The 17,004-nt window shown below is 34.0% G+C and overlaps 1 protein-coding gene across 2 annotated transcripts in view; it reads right to left on the bottom strand.

Moving 5' to 3' along the window:
- LOC118192343 (uncharacterized) overlaps nucleotides 1-17,004 on the bottom strand; it is a 288,524-nt gene that overhangs the window by 115,315 nt on the left and 156,205 nt on the right. The window contains exon 11 of one of the 2 annotated variants that reach the window (XM_035363282.2): nucleotides 9,361-11,034. In XM_035363282.2, the coding sequence (XP_035219173.2) occupies nucleotides 9,361-11,034 (1,674 nt within the window). The remainder of the gene's footprint in view (nucleotides 1-9,360; nucleotides 11,035-17,004) is intronic. The other variant, XM_035363285.2, reaches the window with a different exon arrangement.

The raw sequence follows: 17,004 nt of genomic DNA, 5'->3' as shown, positions 1-17,004 counted from the left end.
CAAACGCATCACGACCAATTACCATTATCTCCAACTATTTTCCTATACACACACCTGCAAACTCTGTGAAGACAGACTTGCAAACACTATTAAACATTAACAATCGAGTCATCATAGGTGGAGATTTCAACGCACACCACCACATGGATGCATTATTGTGACTTTGCACAAATGATCAATATTAACCTAGCATTTCCAGAAAAACCAACACACTGTGGGATTGATAGACCATCTGTAATTGACCTTTTTCATTTTAAAAAATATTAACTCGCCGAGTTATACAGAAAGCATGACTGAAATGTCATCTGATCACAATCCTGTGGTAATGGAAATCAATACCAATACTTACAGTACACCACACAAAAGAGCCCTTATTATGAACTGGGCAGGTTATGTCAAAGCTCTAAACAACACTCAGTATCCAACACACACAGTACAAACGAGAGATGAGTTAGGCGCACTTACAGAAGAATTCACCGAAGAGCTGCATGGTGCATTATTCAAAAACAGCAAGATTGCAAGAGAGGATAAAAGATATAAAAACTGTGACATAAGAGAACTCATTAGAAGAAGGAACCATGCATGTAAACAGTGGCAAAAATTCAGGTGTCCTTCTGATAAAACCTTACTGAACCAACTAAATCAACAAGTCAGGACTCTATTAAAAAAACATGCACAACTCGACCGGGCCAGACATTTAGAATTGCTTTCAGCGGATGATAATTCGATCTGGAATGCGCTTTCTAAATTCAAAAGACGCAGCACTAACATTCCGCCCATTAATGGCCCCAACGGGATTGCTTACACTGCTTTTGAGAAAGCTGAGTCTATTGCAGAAAACTATGCTTCTCAATTTCGCACACACAACATCTCTCACCCACAAACAAAACACTTAGTTTTTCCCTCAGTACACAATTCCAATGAAGAACACACACAAACAACACACCCTTAACTATGCCATTAGAAGTTAGTAGTTATATTGAGAAGAGAAAAAATCGTAAAAGTCCAGGATTGGATAAAGCAAGCAACAAAATGATCAAGGAAATGGGACCCAAGATGCTCTGCAAGTTCACAAAAATCATCAATATTACGATCAATATCCAACACTTCCCGACCAGTCAGAAGACAGCTATCATCGGCCCAATTTTAAAGCCAGGTAAAGATCCAACCGGCGCTGCCTCTTGCAGACCGATACGTCTCTTAACAACATTAAGCAAGATTGCAGAGGCTATTATCCTGACAAGAATACAAGATTTTCTGCAAGAAATTAACATTATGATTCAAGAGCAATATGGATTTAGACGGAAGCACTCCACATCAGCTATACAGAGTTACGGAAATGAATGCTGATGGATTTAAGAAAAAACTAATCACCGGAGCTCTCTTCCTCGCTATATCGAAAGCTTTTGATTGCGCATGGTTACAGGGTCTCACATACAAGCTCACTCTGGGTTTCCCAGATTACATCATTAACGTCATTAATTCCTGTCTTTACGATAGACACTTTGTCATTCGTTACAACAATATTCACTCTACACGTAAAGCAACCCTTGCTGGCTTGCCACAGGAAAGCTTACTTTCACGAACTTTATTTTCATTTTATATTTATATGAACGACATCCCACACAACCCTTTCACTACACTAGCACTTTATTTAGAAGATACTGCAATCCTCCACCAAAATGCATTTATGACCGCAGTTGTACAGACATTACAAGAACATATCCATGCACTAAAGTCCTGGATGATAAAATGAAAAATCAAGATGATAATGGAGAAGTCAGAAGCTGTTTACTTCAAAGTCCACCTTGACCTGGATTTCACACTCAAAATGTATGGTATCAGTATTCCCTGGGCCAAGCAATTAAATACCTAAGTGTCATTCTAGACAAAAAAACTCATATGAGCCCCACACGTTACATATACTATAAGTTTCATGGTGTTAAAGCTTTACTCAACCCCCTAATTGCCCGAAACTAGAGTTTATCTATTCAAAATAAAGTTCTTGTATTCCAATCCATTATGCGTCCCATCATCACTTATGCCTGCCCAGTCTGGGGTTTTCTATGTGACAGTAATATAAAAAATCCAACAAGTTTAAAATATAGACTTTAAGACAGATGGCCAATTGCCCTTGGTTCATTAGGAACGATGCAATTCATCGTGAACTTAACATTGATATAATTAATGTATGCTTTGCAAAAATTGCAAGAAAATTCTTTAGTAATATTCACAAAGTAAACAACAGTTCCATCCCTCAGCTGGATTATAATTACCAGGATAGAGACAACAGAAAACGATGGAAGGCGGTCCTCCTGCATCTAAATACGCAAACTGTGCTTGTTTTTGTACTCCCCTTATTATTTTACCACAAACTATCTTTTGACAACATAAAATTGGTTTATTTCCACTAAATTTAGTTTTAAATTGCAACATAGGTGTCGCCATCTATGGTTTAAAAATAAAACTATTATTAGACCGTGAAGCATATGTGTCGATATATGGTAGCAGCTTCTGCCACTTACGTATCGCCAAAAGTTATGTCTTACGATCTCTCAGTTATTTTGTAATTTTTCCAACTAAATCTTTATTTTAATTTAATTCAATAGATGTTTAGGCCAACTATTATTGCATTCCATGATCTTTTTACCTCAAATTAAACTCACTCTAATTCTCTATGTTTGTTCAAAATCTTTTTTCTTTTTAACCCCTCCCCCCCACAACCAATGCCTGATTTGCAGTAGATGCACTTCCTTTACAGGTTTACCATTGGACAAGATGACCAGTAGCTCTGCCCCCTGCACCCAAGTACCTCCAGAGGCAACACCTTTCAACTCAATCGAGCTCTCACCGTTCTGATGCTAGCATGTAACACAAGATATGTCTTATTGCATGTTTAGGGTAACGGTAGCTTAATTTGATTTACACCACTGGACATCTTTAGGAGAACTATCTCAATGCCTGCTGTATCTGAAGACTTAAACATCGCACTTGCACGGGATTTTATCTAACCTACGAACTTTGTCACGTTAGGGTAGAAAAGATATGCCATTTTCGCACATGTTCAATACAGGATGTGGTTTCATAACCCGGGTGCCTGCTGACAAGTGTTTCTAACACCTGAGTCATTTTCAAATGCTTAGCCATATTTCTGACTCTCTGTGCATGTAACACACAAAGCAAAATTCATTAATTGTTATTCAACAGATTTTGAAAATGAGCTTATAAAGTTTTATTTTGGACTTCAGTGTATTTCAGTGGAACAGAGTTACTTAACAGTGGCAAAACTAACAAGAGCAATCTACCTAGTAGAAGTGAAGCCTACTGGAAGAAAATGGAGGATATTATGAAAGGAACTGGTCTATATTTACACTACACATGAAGCAAAACACAAATATCTCAAGCACACTGGTAATAAAACCCAAAGCAAAGTACAAGTGTCTAGTCACTCTAGTCAGTCACATAATGGATGGCTTTACATTTGAAAGAACCTGGAGCTAAAATCTTTCCCATGACATCAAGGTAACCAGAAGAAAAAAAAAGACATCCATGAAGTATCATTACATACACTGCTTCTTGTTGCCCATGCAACTGCTTCGCAAGCCAGAGTGACAACAAAGCAATATTAAAATTTACGGCTCCGCATAAAGCTCTTTGTAAGTACATCTCCCTGTGTTTAAGATAATAAAATGCACCACATACAGCTAAACAAATTAAATTCTAGAAACAAGAACATTTGGAATAAAATTATAATAAAAAATAAAAAAAACATAACAATAATAACCTTCAAGAACCCTCAGAGAGTTAAAAAGAACAGAATTCATAGTTTCACATTTCATTTCCATATCCAGCAAGATATCTCATTGTAACAATTGTGCTCGAGTTACAAGCAATGCCATCCAATTAAAAAATGTTATGTAATTTAAAGTCATTCAAAATATTTTTTTTTCCAAAACTCCTCCCTCATTCCTCATTATCTAATTATAAATTTTATGTTTTAAATATATGCATTTTTAACTTAATTCCAGATTACGAACTCATATGTTGAAGTCTCACTAATTATCTATCAAAATTTTAGTTACTGTCATTGAATTCCTCTCAAGATATTTTTCTTTGGGAGGCACGGTGAGTACAAAGACAATACCAGAAACAACAGCAAGAGAAGAAATGTAAGAACAGAGAAACATGCATATATAATAAATGAAGACAGAAGCTCAAATTAACAACACTATCAAAGAATTAACAAAATAAATTTTTAAAAAAGGGCAAATTTACTCTACTGAAGTAAAAATACCTTTTGTTCATAAAACAAAGGTGATGTACTTATTCTAGCAGAAAACAAACAACACAGTTTGGTTGGATAAGGATTCTGGACAAATTCCTATCCTTACATCTACTGCTTTAAAGCATTGAAATACTAAGCAGAAAATGTATATATTGAATTACAATATGAACACACTGAAGAAAATACACATACATACAAGGGGAGAATATAAAATTCCGTTTTTCTAAATAATAGATGAATAGAGCCAGTACCATCAGCTATTAGGATGTAAGTTAGAACTAAGCATCCTAACATCTGAAACGATTGGAGATATGATTAAGTCAATTACAAAGTTGTAAAACATCATTGATTTAGTATGAAAAGACATACTATGCACCTAGATGTGATTAGTAGTCACCTGTGCGGGCTAAAATGTTTCAATCTGTGACATTTTATTGCAATGTTTGTTGAAAAAAGATGCACATTAGCATAAAATTATAACTGGTAAAAATGCTATATCCTTATCTATATTGGTAAGGATTATAACAATATGGTTTGATGACATCAACCAAAAACACAAAACATGCAACTGAACTCGCATTACATCCACATTAATGTCAAGCGCATTTATAAAGGCTAGTGCAGGCTACAGTGATAACTTTGGATAGCATATCTCTGCATGCACAATAATCATTATAGAACTGTTAAAGTGGCATCAGTGATATGACAATACAGTCAGTTACTTTAAGAAAAAGGACATCAAGGCCATTTCTCCCTTTTGATTAATCTCGTAACAACTGTAATAAATGCTGCAGATGATAGTCAAGTCCTCAAATTTCCTGAAGTCACCTATTGCTCCCTGTGCTGTGAGGATGACACATGTTACAATCATAAATGAGGGAGAGTCATTATGACATTCAAGTGCCTATTAAAGTAACAGAAGTATAATAGAGGACATAACAAATACTTGATCTTTTATATAAGTCCAGAAGAAGAAATCCATCAAAGTAAAATATGGTGATTGCAAAGGCCATTCAACAGTTCCATCATAGCTGATGATCTCTTTCTCCAAACATATCTGCCAGAAAGCATTCTTCTGATCCTGACCAGCATTTTGTTGGGATGTTTCTCTGAAGGTCAAGGGCAATTTTATCAGTTAGCTCTTTGATTTTAACTAAAGCAATTCTCTCGTTTCCTCTTGCCTTCATTAAAAAAATTTTGTTATCTCTACATTTTGATAGTTTTTGTAGTTTTGATTTGTTTTCATTTTTATAGTCCACATTTATTTATTTTACAGTTTATTTTTTTTTAATTATATATATTAGTTTTTTTTTTTTTTTTTTACGTTTAATGAAGTTGCAAATGAACCGGAGAAGGCAGATGATAATACTAAATGAATTGCCTTCAGACAATGAATCTGATAAGGAAAGCAGAGAGATACATTTCTGGCGAGGGGGGGTACAGAGTAGCAGGCTTCCATGCGTTGCTTTCTAGGTAATGCTAAATTGCTTTGGTAATCAGAATCTGTATTTAATTGTAGGCAAGATCATTTACTCTATTAAACACTTCCCAGCAATGCTCTCTTCAGCGCTCTTTTCAAGGCTCCACTGATTTAGTGAGCCCACAAAATTATAACAGTAAGTGCTATCTGTACAAATGTTTACCTGTGTACTCCTCTAGGCCTGATTAGACTGCAAACTTTTTTTTTTTTTTTTTTTTTTTGGGTGTATGTGCTGAAATTCTAACTTTAAAAGGTAGCATGCTGGAAAGTGTCAAGACCTCATAATAAACTTGTACAAGAGAGATAAAAATTCCCTAAATATGAAATGCTACTGTGGGGGTAGTTCCATAAATTAAAATGTGATGCTCAGTATTGGAAATGTTATTCTGTTAGCATTCAGCTTACATTTTAAAATTAATAGAAACAGTTTAATCCTTTTCACTGTTGAAAAAGGAATAAATTTCCTGAAAAATATTTCTCTATTACAAAGTTTTCATAAACTAACAGTAAAATATTAATCAGTCAAACTCAATTAAAAACTGCAAATTATGATGTGCTTATTATTATACATTTATATTAAAAATTATTCAACACTATAATTATTAATTACATAAACTTAGCTAATACTAAAAAACTCATTCAGGGAAAAAGACAATGCCTTAGCAACATACATCATGCCCACAAAAGTGCTTACCCAGCCTTTATTTTCGCAACCACTCATTGTAGACATATACTTTTGATTTCAAAAATGTTTAACATGACACATGGTGTGGCATTTTTAAATTTAAAAAAAAATCAGTTTTGCAAAAATTCCAAAATCTATTTTCTTAAATACACCCCTGTCCCTATACTTAAGTTCAGGAAACTTTTATACTCATTACTTAAAAAACAAAGTCAAACTTTAAGACAAAAAAACATGTATCCAATTTCAAAACTTACAATTTTTATCATCATTTTGTTTGCACTGAGAGGTCAGTTACTAAACAGATTAATTCAGGTTGTTTTTTCTTCAAAGCCACTGTTTTTTTTTTTTTTTTTTTTTTTTTTTTTTTTTTTTTTTTTTTGGGTGGGGATGGGGTACAGACTTTATTTAACAACTTTGTTACATTTGAAATTCACAGAAAATTTTCACATAAGTAATTTATACGATTTCAAAGTCTAAAATATGTAATTAATATTCTCATAGAATTCTATCACTTTAGAAACATGCCACCCAGATGGTGTAGTAGTTAGGGGGGCGTTCTGCGATACCGAAGGGCCCAGGTTCCAATCTCAGAGAAGGCATGTTTGTAACTGTCTGTCACATGAAGCAACGGTGGCTGCCTATTAGGTGCCTCCACTTTTGGCCTTAGGAGTGGCCAATGCTGAATAGCCAAGTGCCCACCATTGGATTAAAAAAAGGAAACTGCACATCATGTAACGTGGTAATCGTACAAAAAGTTCATTAAACCATAAATATTTTTAATTTGTTATTAGCATGCTGGCTATGTGGCAAAGCCTGCCGGTGTTTTCTAAAACACAAATTCTATATGATCTTGTAAATAAGATTTCAATTAAAAAAATATATTCATTAATGCTTTTCACAATAATCTGCATAGAAATACTTGTCATTTAATCTTTTAACAAAACAAAACAAACAAACAAACAAACAAACAAAAAAATCTCTAAACCAGTACTTTATTTTTAGTTACATATAAATAAAAAATTTTTCTCTTCAATTTGTGTGCACCCCTCTAAATATGATCAGACTTTAATATTACATATCTCAAGTTAATTTTTTTAACAGAAGTTACACTTTTGATTTTTTATAACATGGGCAAAATTTTCCTAAATATAAGAAACAGAATACAAAAGAAAGTGACATTTCATAACATTAATAAAACAAATTTCTGTGCATCAAAAAACAGCAAAACATAAATATCTGCATCATTTAAAATACTTCTGTAAGTGGAAGTACATATGCGAGACCAACGATTATGAAAACAAAGGCTGAATAAGGACTTTTGTGAACATGGTGCATATTTAGCAGTGAAAAATTTAATAAATATTTATTAAATGATAAATACAGTTTAAAAAAAGGATGAAAAGACTCTTAACCTGAGAAAAACTCCATATACTGACATTAGTGCAATGATTTTATGTTAAATTCTGTACTGTCATATACAATATTTACATAGGAAAATATGCTTGTAATAAGCTTTGTAGACAGCAACTCATACGAATGCAGAGTTGTATTTTTAAGCACAGTCCCCAAAAATACAATTTGGAGCATATATTAATGGGCGCTTCTTAAATGACTGTGAAGAAATCATAATTAACCTATGATAAATAATGAAAATTTATACAGTTATAGAATAGAAACATACTTTCCTTTTAAGATCCTTTTATTTTAAATAGTTCTCAGTAAATATCAGTCTTATTAGCTTACCTCTACTTATCATAATCATACCCTTTTTATAACCTATTTTGAAATGAATCAAACAAATTTTTAGACTAAGCATACAGAACAAGTAGATAAATTATTTCACAAGGTTAATGAGGAATCAATGCAATAGCCTCGCATGGAAAAAAAAAAAGTTCACTATAACTAACGAATGGATTTTTAGGACATATCTTGAAACAAAAAACACCTAAACACGAGTCAAAACAGCAATTAAACATACTGAAATTTAAGGAACACGCTAATTTATTTTTAAATAATACATATATATATATATATATATATATATATATATATATATATATATATATATAATAAATGAGAAATTAATATCAGAATTATTCTTAATTTATTAGAAGTACAACTTAATATAGACTGGAAACACTAGCATTCACTCTATCACGATTCATACAAAACTAGTGTCAATATAAATTTATAATTTGCTTTATTATTACTGCCGCTAACTCTACAATAAAAAGTAGAAATGAGTTGGTATATTTATTGCAAAATGCCAGACAATAGCTGAAATTTTATGAAGTACAAAGCATGATTCTGATTTCAGTGGAGCTAATATGAATAATCTAATGGAATTTAACAGCAATAAAGAATCCCAAAATAAGAAAGCAGCATCAAACTATTAGCACAACATAGTTGAAAAAGATTATTGACAGCAGTGAAGAGAAGACAGATAGAAACTGACAGAAAAGAGAAAGTCTCCCAATACCAAATTTCAGGGACTGAAATCAATTTAGAACTGCAGTTTACCTGAAATTTTATTACTCTTGATTTCAATTAATATACACGCATTTTACTCATTTAATCAACTCAGAAATTTTAAAATTCTGAAGAAGGTTATTATCCTATGCAGTTTTTGAATTACTTGGTAGCAGATTTAATATTACATGAATTATTTCCCCTTATTTTGGCCTGTTTTTTATTGATCATAGGCAGTAACAAAAAACACTGCCATTCAATGAATGCATAATTTACACTCTACTTGTAATTTTCTACTTCATTATCTAATAAAATATGAGGTGGAACTGCAGTACTTCACTGATTTAAATTTGGCGTGAAAAATTGAAAAGACAAAAGCAATCAAGCGCATGCACCTTGATGGAGAAACAACCTTCTACTTTACTGACACACATCAGATACCTTGACTTGATCGACTTGAGAGGCATTATAGGAGCTGGAAACAGTTCTGAAACCTACAGGACTGAAGTGTTGCTCATGACTTGAATCAGGAGAAGAAACTGTAGTAAGATGGCTGGCCCCTGGTCTGTAGATAGTGCTGTCCACAGATGCTTTCTGTTGTCTATGTACAGTAGTGCTATACGGCACAGAAGGGTAACTATACATGTAATGTGATTCCTCAACTTTACAATTTTTGGCAAATGGAGGATTCTGGGAAATATTTTCCAATGGGGAATTCAATTTATGACTTTTTTCTACAGCCAATGACATAAACAAATGAGAAGAGGAAGGATAAGCCACAAATGGTCCACTATCTGGCAAATGAATATGAGAATGTCCACCAGATCTCTCAAATGGAATAACTGTGAAACTGTTTCGATAAGAATCATTCAAACTGGAATTCTGTGGGAGAGACAGATGGTTCAACACTGAAAATGGAACTGATGATAAATTGTGCCTGGGATCAGAATGCTGAGAAGTTAAAATCTGCCTAGGATTTTGCGGAATAACACCCGTCCCTCCAAATGTTTTTGATCTGGAGCGATAAAGCTGACTTGAAGGGTTTAATAACTGAGGACAATTATTATTTAACAATGATGGTTGATTACAAATATTTTGCACACCAGTATTTAAAAAACCTGATTGTGATGAGTGGTCTAAAATCGCATTTGCAATAGGAGTTGCTGATCTAGAATTAACATGCAATGGAGTAGATGGAGGTGAATGTTTAGGGGATAAAATAACTGGAATTCCAACTCTCGATTCAGGATGTAACAAATGTGGAGTTAAATTTGGAGGGGACGATATTATTTGTGGAGGAGGGGTGGGTATTGGAGAATCATTTTCAAGCCTAAAAGAATACTGAGAAACAGGAGACACAGATCTACTGCCAACAGGTGTAACAAATTTGGAATATTTGCTCGTGTTCACTAGTACTGAATCAGTGTTGGGGATGTTATGGGGAAGTGAACACACACTTGAATTACTATGCGGCTGAACTGATGGAATGCAAAGATTAGATGTTGGTAAAGATCTAACAGAACATGGACCTGTGTCACCATGGACTCTATGATAATAAGGAGTACTTGATGTCACTGATGAATCACAGGAACTGTACAAAATGGCATCATTACTCCAATTTATAACGTGATATTGAGAACAATTAACATTTCCTGGAGGCTGCATAATAATAAAAACAGGAGACTTAGACCCATCATTTTGAGAATTAATACTACTACCCCTTTGAGGCATATTATTTGCATTTGGGGGGAAAAAACAATTACTCAAAGAACTCTTAGAGACCGAAGCAGTAGATGCAGTGTTCCATATGCTGGTTGAATTTTTGGAAGTATAAGAATAAGGATAATTCTGATAATGCTGTGCATAAAGGCTTGTATCTTGTCCCACAGAGGCATGACAAAAGGAAGCAGAAAAACCTACTAGAGGTTTTCCAGATAATCCAACACTAGAGAAGTTTGGATCCAGATGAGGTTGAGGTTGACCTCCCAAGTGGCTCTGTGACACTTGCATAGGTCCTTGATTTTGTACTGGTAAAACTGTTTGACTATCCACATTCATAGCTTGCTGTACACCCGGAACAAAAATATATTTCTGTCCTGAATGGTCTGAAGTATGCTAAAAAGGTTATAAAAAGTGTATCAGAAAAAGTATTTTACACATAAGGTTAAATTACAAATACTGATAACATCCAATGGAAATATTTGCAAATTCAAATACGTTAAAATAAAAACAAGTTTTAAATCAAATAGCATATTTATGAAATGTTCAATAAAAAACTGAAAATAAAGAAATCAGCGCTGTGATATTCAACCCTTTATGGGAAAGGAAAGCTAACATGTGGAAAAGGATAAATGATGAAACCGTGAAACCATTCAGAAACACACAATCATAAAGCAATCAGCCTAAAACATTCAACATACATCTTCAATGCAGTCTTTATTAAAAGCATTTAAGTTAGCAGCTTGTTGTAAAATAAGAGGTATTCAGTGGAAAACTGACTAATATGGCATTTTATGACTTTCGAGGTATGTTATTTAAGGACTGTATCAGAAACAGAGTCATGAATAAACCACATTTTAAATATTCATCATTTTTTTTCATTTATCAATTTAAAACAAAATTATGTGACTAAGTATTCTTTCTGCTAATGCAAAACAGAAAATTCTTTGTGATCAAGATGGGATATTTCTCACTTTCCTGCTGAATGCCTGATGTCAGATAGAGAAGGATATTTGTTGATTAATTTAGATCCGCAAATCACATACAAAATTACTTTGGTATTTATAGCTCATAACTGCTGAACTTAAAATATTAAAATTGACTGCATACTACATTTAAAGTGCATATCTGAGGTATGAAATTTAATAACATGTATTAGTCTAGTGCCCACAATATAAAGAAGAAAACACGAAAAGCAAACAGCACTTATAAGGCAAACACTTCTGAGACTTGAAGAGTGAAGCTCACATTTGTTTTACTTCTTGTTTCAAGAACTGCAGGACAACAAACTTGCAATTAGAAGATAAGAGACAATATTACCAAGCATTTATAATCTATTTCAAGATAGTGTTTATTTACACATTTCCAAATGTCTTCCCCACTGCTTCATGAGTTATTTACACAGGGTCATCTGCAAAGTTGTGGTCTTTTATGATAAATACAAATACAAAAACCCAACAAAATTTTACTGAATTACATAAGCACCATTTTTTCCAATGACTTTTCACCATCTCTCTGGCAGCTAAAAAAACTGATAACTTCCTTACAAATAAACATAGCCTACAAAGAACTGTTTTAACAGTCTCCAAGAATATGAACTTCAGGCCATGCAGAGAAATTTGAGGTGATCATAAAGGGTGAAAATCTGAGTATGAGAGGTGACACTAAACATCCCGGCCAAACTCAATAGATCTTTGTTTGATATTTACTTGGAAGGTGGGGATGAGCATTTTCATAACGGAAGACAACACCTTGATGACCAGTCAGTTCTAAGCACTTTGCTTCGACTTTTGCTTTTAAAACTGCCATTTGGAAAATTATCCAAATTTATTGTCCGATTTGATGGCAATGATTCTTAATACACAATTTCTTTATAATCCCACCATACACAAAGCATTACTTTTGGAGGATGCAGTCCCCCCCCCTCTATGTTACTGAAGGAGGTTCATTAGGCTTACCTCACGATATTTTGAAATTTAATTGTATAGTTACGAATTGAGATTTTTCAGAGATAGCTTCTTCCAACAGGTCCTTGTAAAAAGAGTATGGTCATTCAGCTGAAATTCCACACTTCACAAACCAGCTTTCAATTATGATACCACAAACAGCACTTTGCGAGGTACACATAGATAGATACACAAACACTGTCCAAATTTTCATGCAGTCAAAACTAGGAGTTTTTTCTTTTTAAAATAAAAGAGCATAATATAATGGAAATGAACTTTTGGGTTCTCCATCCTTAGCACCGACCTGAAACAAAAATTATGCTCCAAAACATGCTAAAATTATGCAACATAAGTAGAAAAGACATTATTCACATACCTGCTTCAATCAAGATCCCTCATCCTCAGAGCAGTAATAAAATAATTACAAGAAAATATGCTCTGATTGGAAAACTGTAACTTTCCAGATGAAGCAATAAATAACACTGTAATATCACAATTCTGAAAAATCTATATTACCGCATAGATTAACGAAAATTTCATCGTTTCAACAACTTTTCTTGATTAAAAAAATTATGTGAATTTCCAATGGCACAACAGTATCATATTAGGCACATGACAGTATATTAGGCAAAATTGCAAAATAGTACAAAATAAACTGCAAAATAATACACGACAGTATTATTGACACACAACAGTATCATATTAGGCAAAGCTGCAAAATATAATAAAAGTCCAATGTTTAAAAACAAAATTATTTTAAAATAGTTTCCTCTGAAATCTAATGTGATTACCTTATAAATCAATGTGCAGAATAAAAGAGCACTAGTTTTATTATTAATGTGTTAATTATTTCTCACTTTTACTTCAAATAAAATACCTATGAATGCTATTCAAAAGCACAATTAATTAGATGTATTTTATTCTTATTAAGAAAAGTACAATAATTACTTTACAGAAGTTTGGATTTAGTATCTCCTAGATCTAATGAAATTACAATTACTTTTGTGCATTAAAGTGAACTTTAAAACACAAAAGTAATTGTATATTTAAAAACTGAACTTTAAAACTACAGACCACGGATTTCAAACGACTGAACTGCAACTTTTGGTGTATTTAATTATGGCAAAGCCCACTAGGGCTATCTGCCTAAGAGGAGGGATGCCTTCGTGGAGGACTTTCTAAGGGAAACTGGCTCGTATACACGTTACACATGGGGAAATCCACGAAAACGCCCATGCAGCCAGCCCGTTCGCGGGATTCGAACCTCGGACCGAACTACCAGTGTTCAGCGACTTTACCACTCGGCCGCTGGTGGGCCGCAACTTTTAATTTTGCATAAAATCTGATCCAACAACACAAATGCAAGATCGATAAACTATAAAATACCAAAGCTAAAAAGAATTTTCACGGATTTTATTTAATACAGTTCAACACATGGAATTACATTTTCAGTAGTTTCAAAAATCATTTTTCTAACATTTGTTTGGATCCTCAAAAATACAATCTGCAACTTGCTTTGTAGCTCAAATACACATACTTTCAAATTACACATTTAACAGGAAAAACATTTAATTATATTTAATCAACAAATTTAGCACTTTATTATTTTTGCTCTGCAGATAAGTACCTCAAGTACTTCACATAATTACGAATATTATTAAAATCTTTACTACCATTATCAGCAATACAAATCTAAAAACAAATCCAGTCCACGCACTGCAAGCTTGAAAGATATAGTTTTATCTTGTTGAAGTATTGATAATTTACTGTCACAAGAGTGCAAAAGTACCCCATAAAATTACATTTCTAATGCTGATACTTAAAAGCTTTAAGAATTACTTATGCCACAGATTGATGACAATAACAACAGTATATAACATTTTCATCTTTTCTCCCATATACACTGCCATCCAATAGTTAAGGAAGAACATGTTTTCCGTGTCTAATTTGAGAATAAAGAAATGCAGAAACAAGAAATTAAGAGGACATGTTCACTATGCAGTTCTTTAATGAATGTGACACAGAATGCATTTTAAGATCAACAAAAAAATAAATTACAGCAGAAAATTGCACTCTTGGCAGAGGCATTCAGTCTTGGAGAAACAGAACATCACTTTTTTTACAGGAAAATGTGGTGGCAATATTACAGAAATGAATTCTAATAAGGAATGCATCCACTCCTAGCTGCAATACATTGGTAGCAGTGACGTTCCGTTCTGTCAATGAAGTTGTCAGTCAGTGAAATGGGAAGCAATGACCAGACATGGAGTAATTCTAGTTCAAACTCCTCTAACGACCTTGAAGGAGACTTGAAGCTGCAACCTGTCTCTCAAAGTAGTCCCAAAGATGCTCTATCGGATTCAAGCCTGCAGATTGAGCAAGCCATTCATTCCGCTTTATACCGTGACCCTTAAGATATTCTTCAGCAACTCAAGCTCGGGGCAGTCAGTCACGCATTGTTGTTCATCAAAAAAAAAATCCAGAGCCAGTAGCAGCGGCATGTGGTCGAAAATATTCATCAAGGATCTTGTCTCGATATCTCATACCAGTCAAAGTTCTTCCATGAAACACATGCAGTTCAGTGCGACCACCGAGAGAGATCCCATCTCAAACCATTACTCCGAAACCTTTGTAACTGTATCTTTGCACAATATGGGATTTTGTATGTGGTGCGTTGTTCCTTCCAGATCAACTGACAACCTAAATCACTCTTTAATGTAAACCTGCCCTCATTTGTGAAGAGAACAGACACCCATTTTTGACTGGTCCAGGAGGCATGTTTGCTTACCCTACATAAACCGATACCTCTGTGTTCTTAGGTACAGGGGACACAAACAACTGGCCGTCTTGCATGCAGACCTGCATTATACAGCCATCTGCTTACCCTACATAAACCGATACCTCTGTGTTCTTAGGTACAGGGGACACAAACAACTGGCCATCTTGCATACAGACCTGCATTGTACAGCCATTTGCACACTATAGTAGCTAAGATTATTGTTCCTGTTGTCACTAAATGATTTACCTTGAGCTGAGGCACAGTAATGTTGCTCCTCCTCCTTCAGGCCAAAAGAGGTATACCGAAAGAGATTGTTGTAACTCTACGTCTACCTGGAATATGTCTTCTAGACACAAAATCCCCGGATTCAAACTGATTCCATAGTCGGTGGACCACACTATGAGAGACACTGAGAAGTCCACCAGCTTGTGACATCCCCATTTCCATCCAACCGATTGCCTGCCACCTCAAAGAATCAAGCAAACGACTTCTCTCAGACATTGACACTCTCCAGGATATTGTCAATGAAATTGCTAATAACAGTTGAAGATCAACACCAATGAACAAAACTTACAGGTTTCGCATTTTTTTCTGACTTCTCTATATAAGTATTCACTTCTATAAAATAAAAGTGTTTTTGCATATATATATTCTTAAACTTCATTATTATAATGCTTATAAAGTATGAATTTAAATGTTACTGATATTTTTGTAACATGAGCTTTGAAAAACATGGTGTTCCTTTACTTTTGGAGGGCAATTTATTATAAACACAGTAGGAAGTAAAACATCCACACAACATAAGATCCCAGATTATGGAGATTTCACAATTTTATGAATTTCAAGATATATATGAAAAAATTATCAGATTTAGAATTAAAAAAAAAAGAATAAGTAATAACTGTTTAAGAGTCATTACTTCCATAACAACTATACAGTTTTTTTTTAACTAAATTAATTTTTTCACCATTACTCACATGACAATCATGAGTTTATTTATAATCATTTGCCATTCTAATGTGAAGGAAAAAGTATTTTCTGTTCTAGTCGTAATAGCATCCTAGCCAAACTCAATAATTCTTTGTTTGACACTCTTTGGAATGTGGGCTGAGTGTTTCCATAATGAAGGACAATACCTTGATGACTGGTCAGTTCCAAGTACTTAACTTCAACTTCTGCTTTTAAAACTGCAATTTGCAAATTTTCCAAATTTATTGCCTGATTTAGTGTTGGTGTATTTATGGCAAGGCACACTAGGACTATCTGCCTAAGGGAAGGGATGCCTTCATGGAGGACTTTCTAAGGGAAACTGGCTCGTATACACATTACACATGGGGAAAACCACGAAAACACCCATGCAGAAAGCCCATTCGCAGGATTCGAACCTCGGATCGAACTACCAGTATTCAGCGAATGGTGGTGGGCTACTACCGCTGGTGGGCTTTATTGTCTGATTTGATGGCAACAATTCTTAATAGACAATTTCTTTATTGTCCCACCATGCACTATCATAATCTTGCATTAATATTTTTACTATCATAATTTAATATCACATGCTATCATAATAAGTCTAAACACCATCATAATTTTGCATAGTAGCTAACTGCTGCTATGCTGTTAGTGTGGCTGCTGCTACACTGG

This window comes from Stegodyphus dumicola, chromosome X1 (genome assembly GCF_044657685.1).
Source record: "Stegodyphus dumicola isolate Sdum_Otavi_A_Nest chromosome X1, ASM4465768v1".
Lineage (NCBI taxonomy): Eukaryota > Metazoa > Arthropoda > Arachnida > Araneae > Eresidae > Stegodyphus > Stegodyphus dumicola.
The sequence above is the reverse complement of the archived record's forward strand: the minus strand, read 5'-3'. Positions and strand labels throughout refer to the sequence as shown.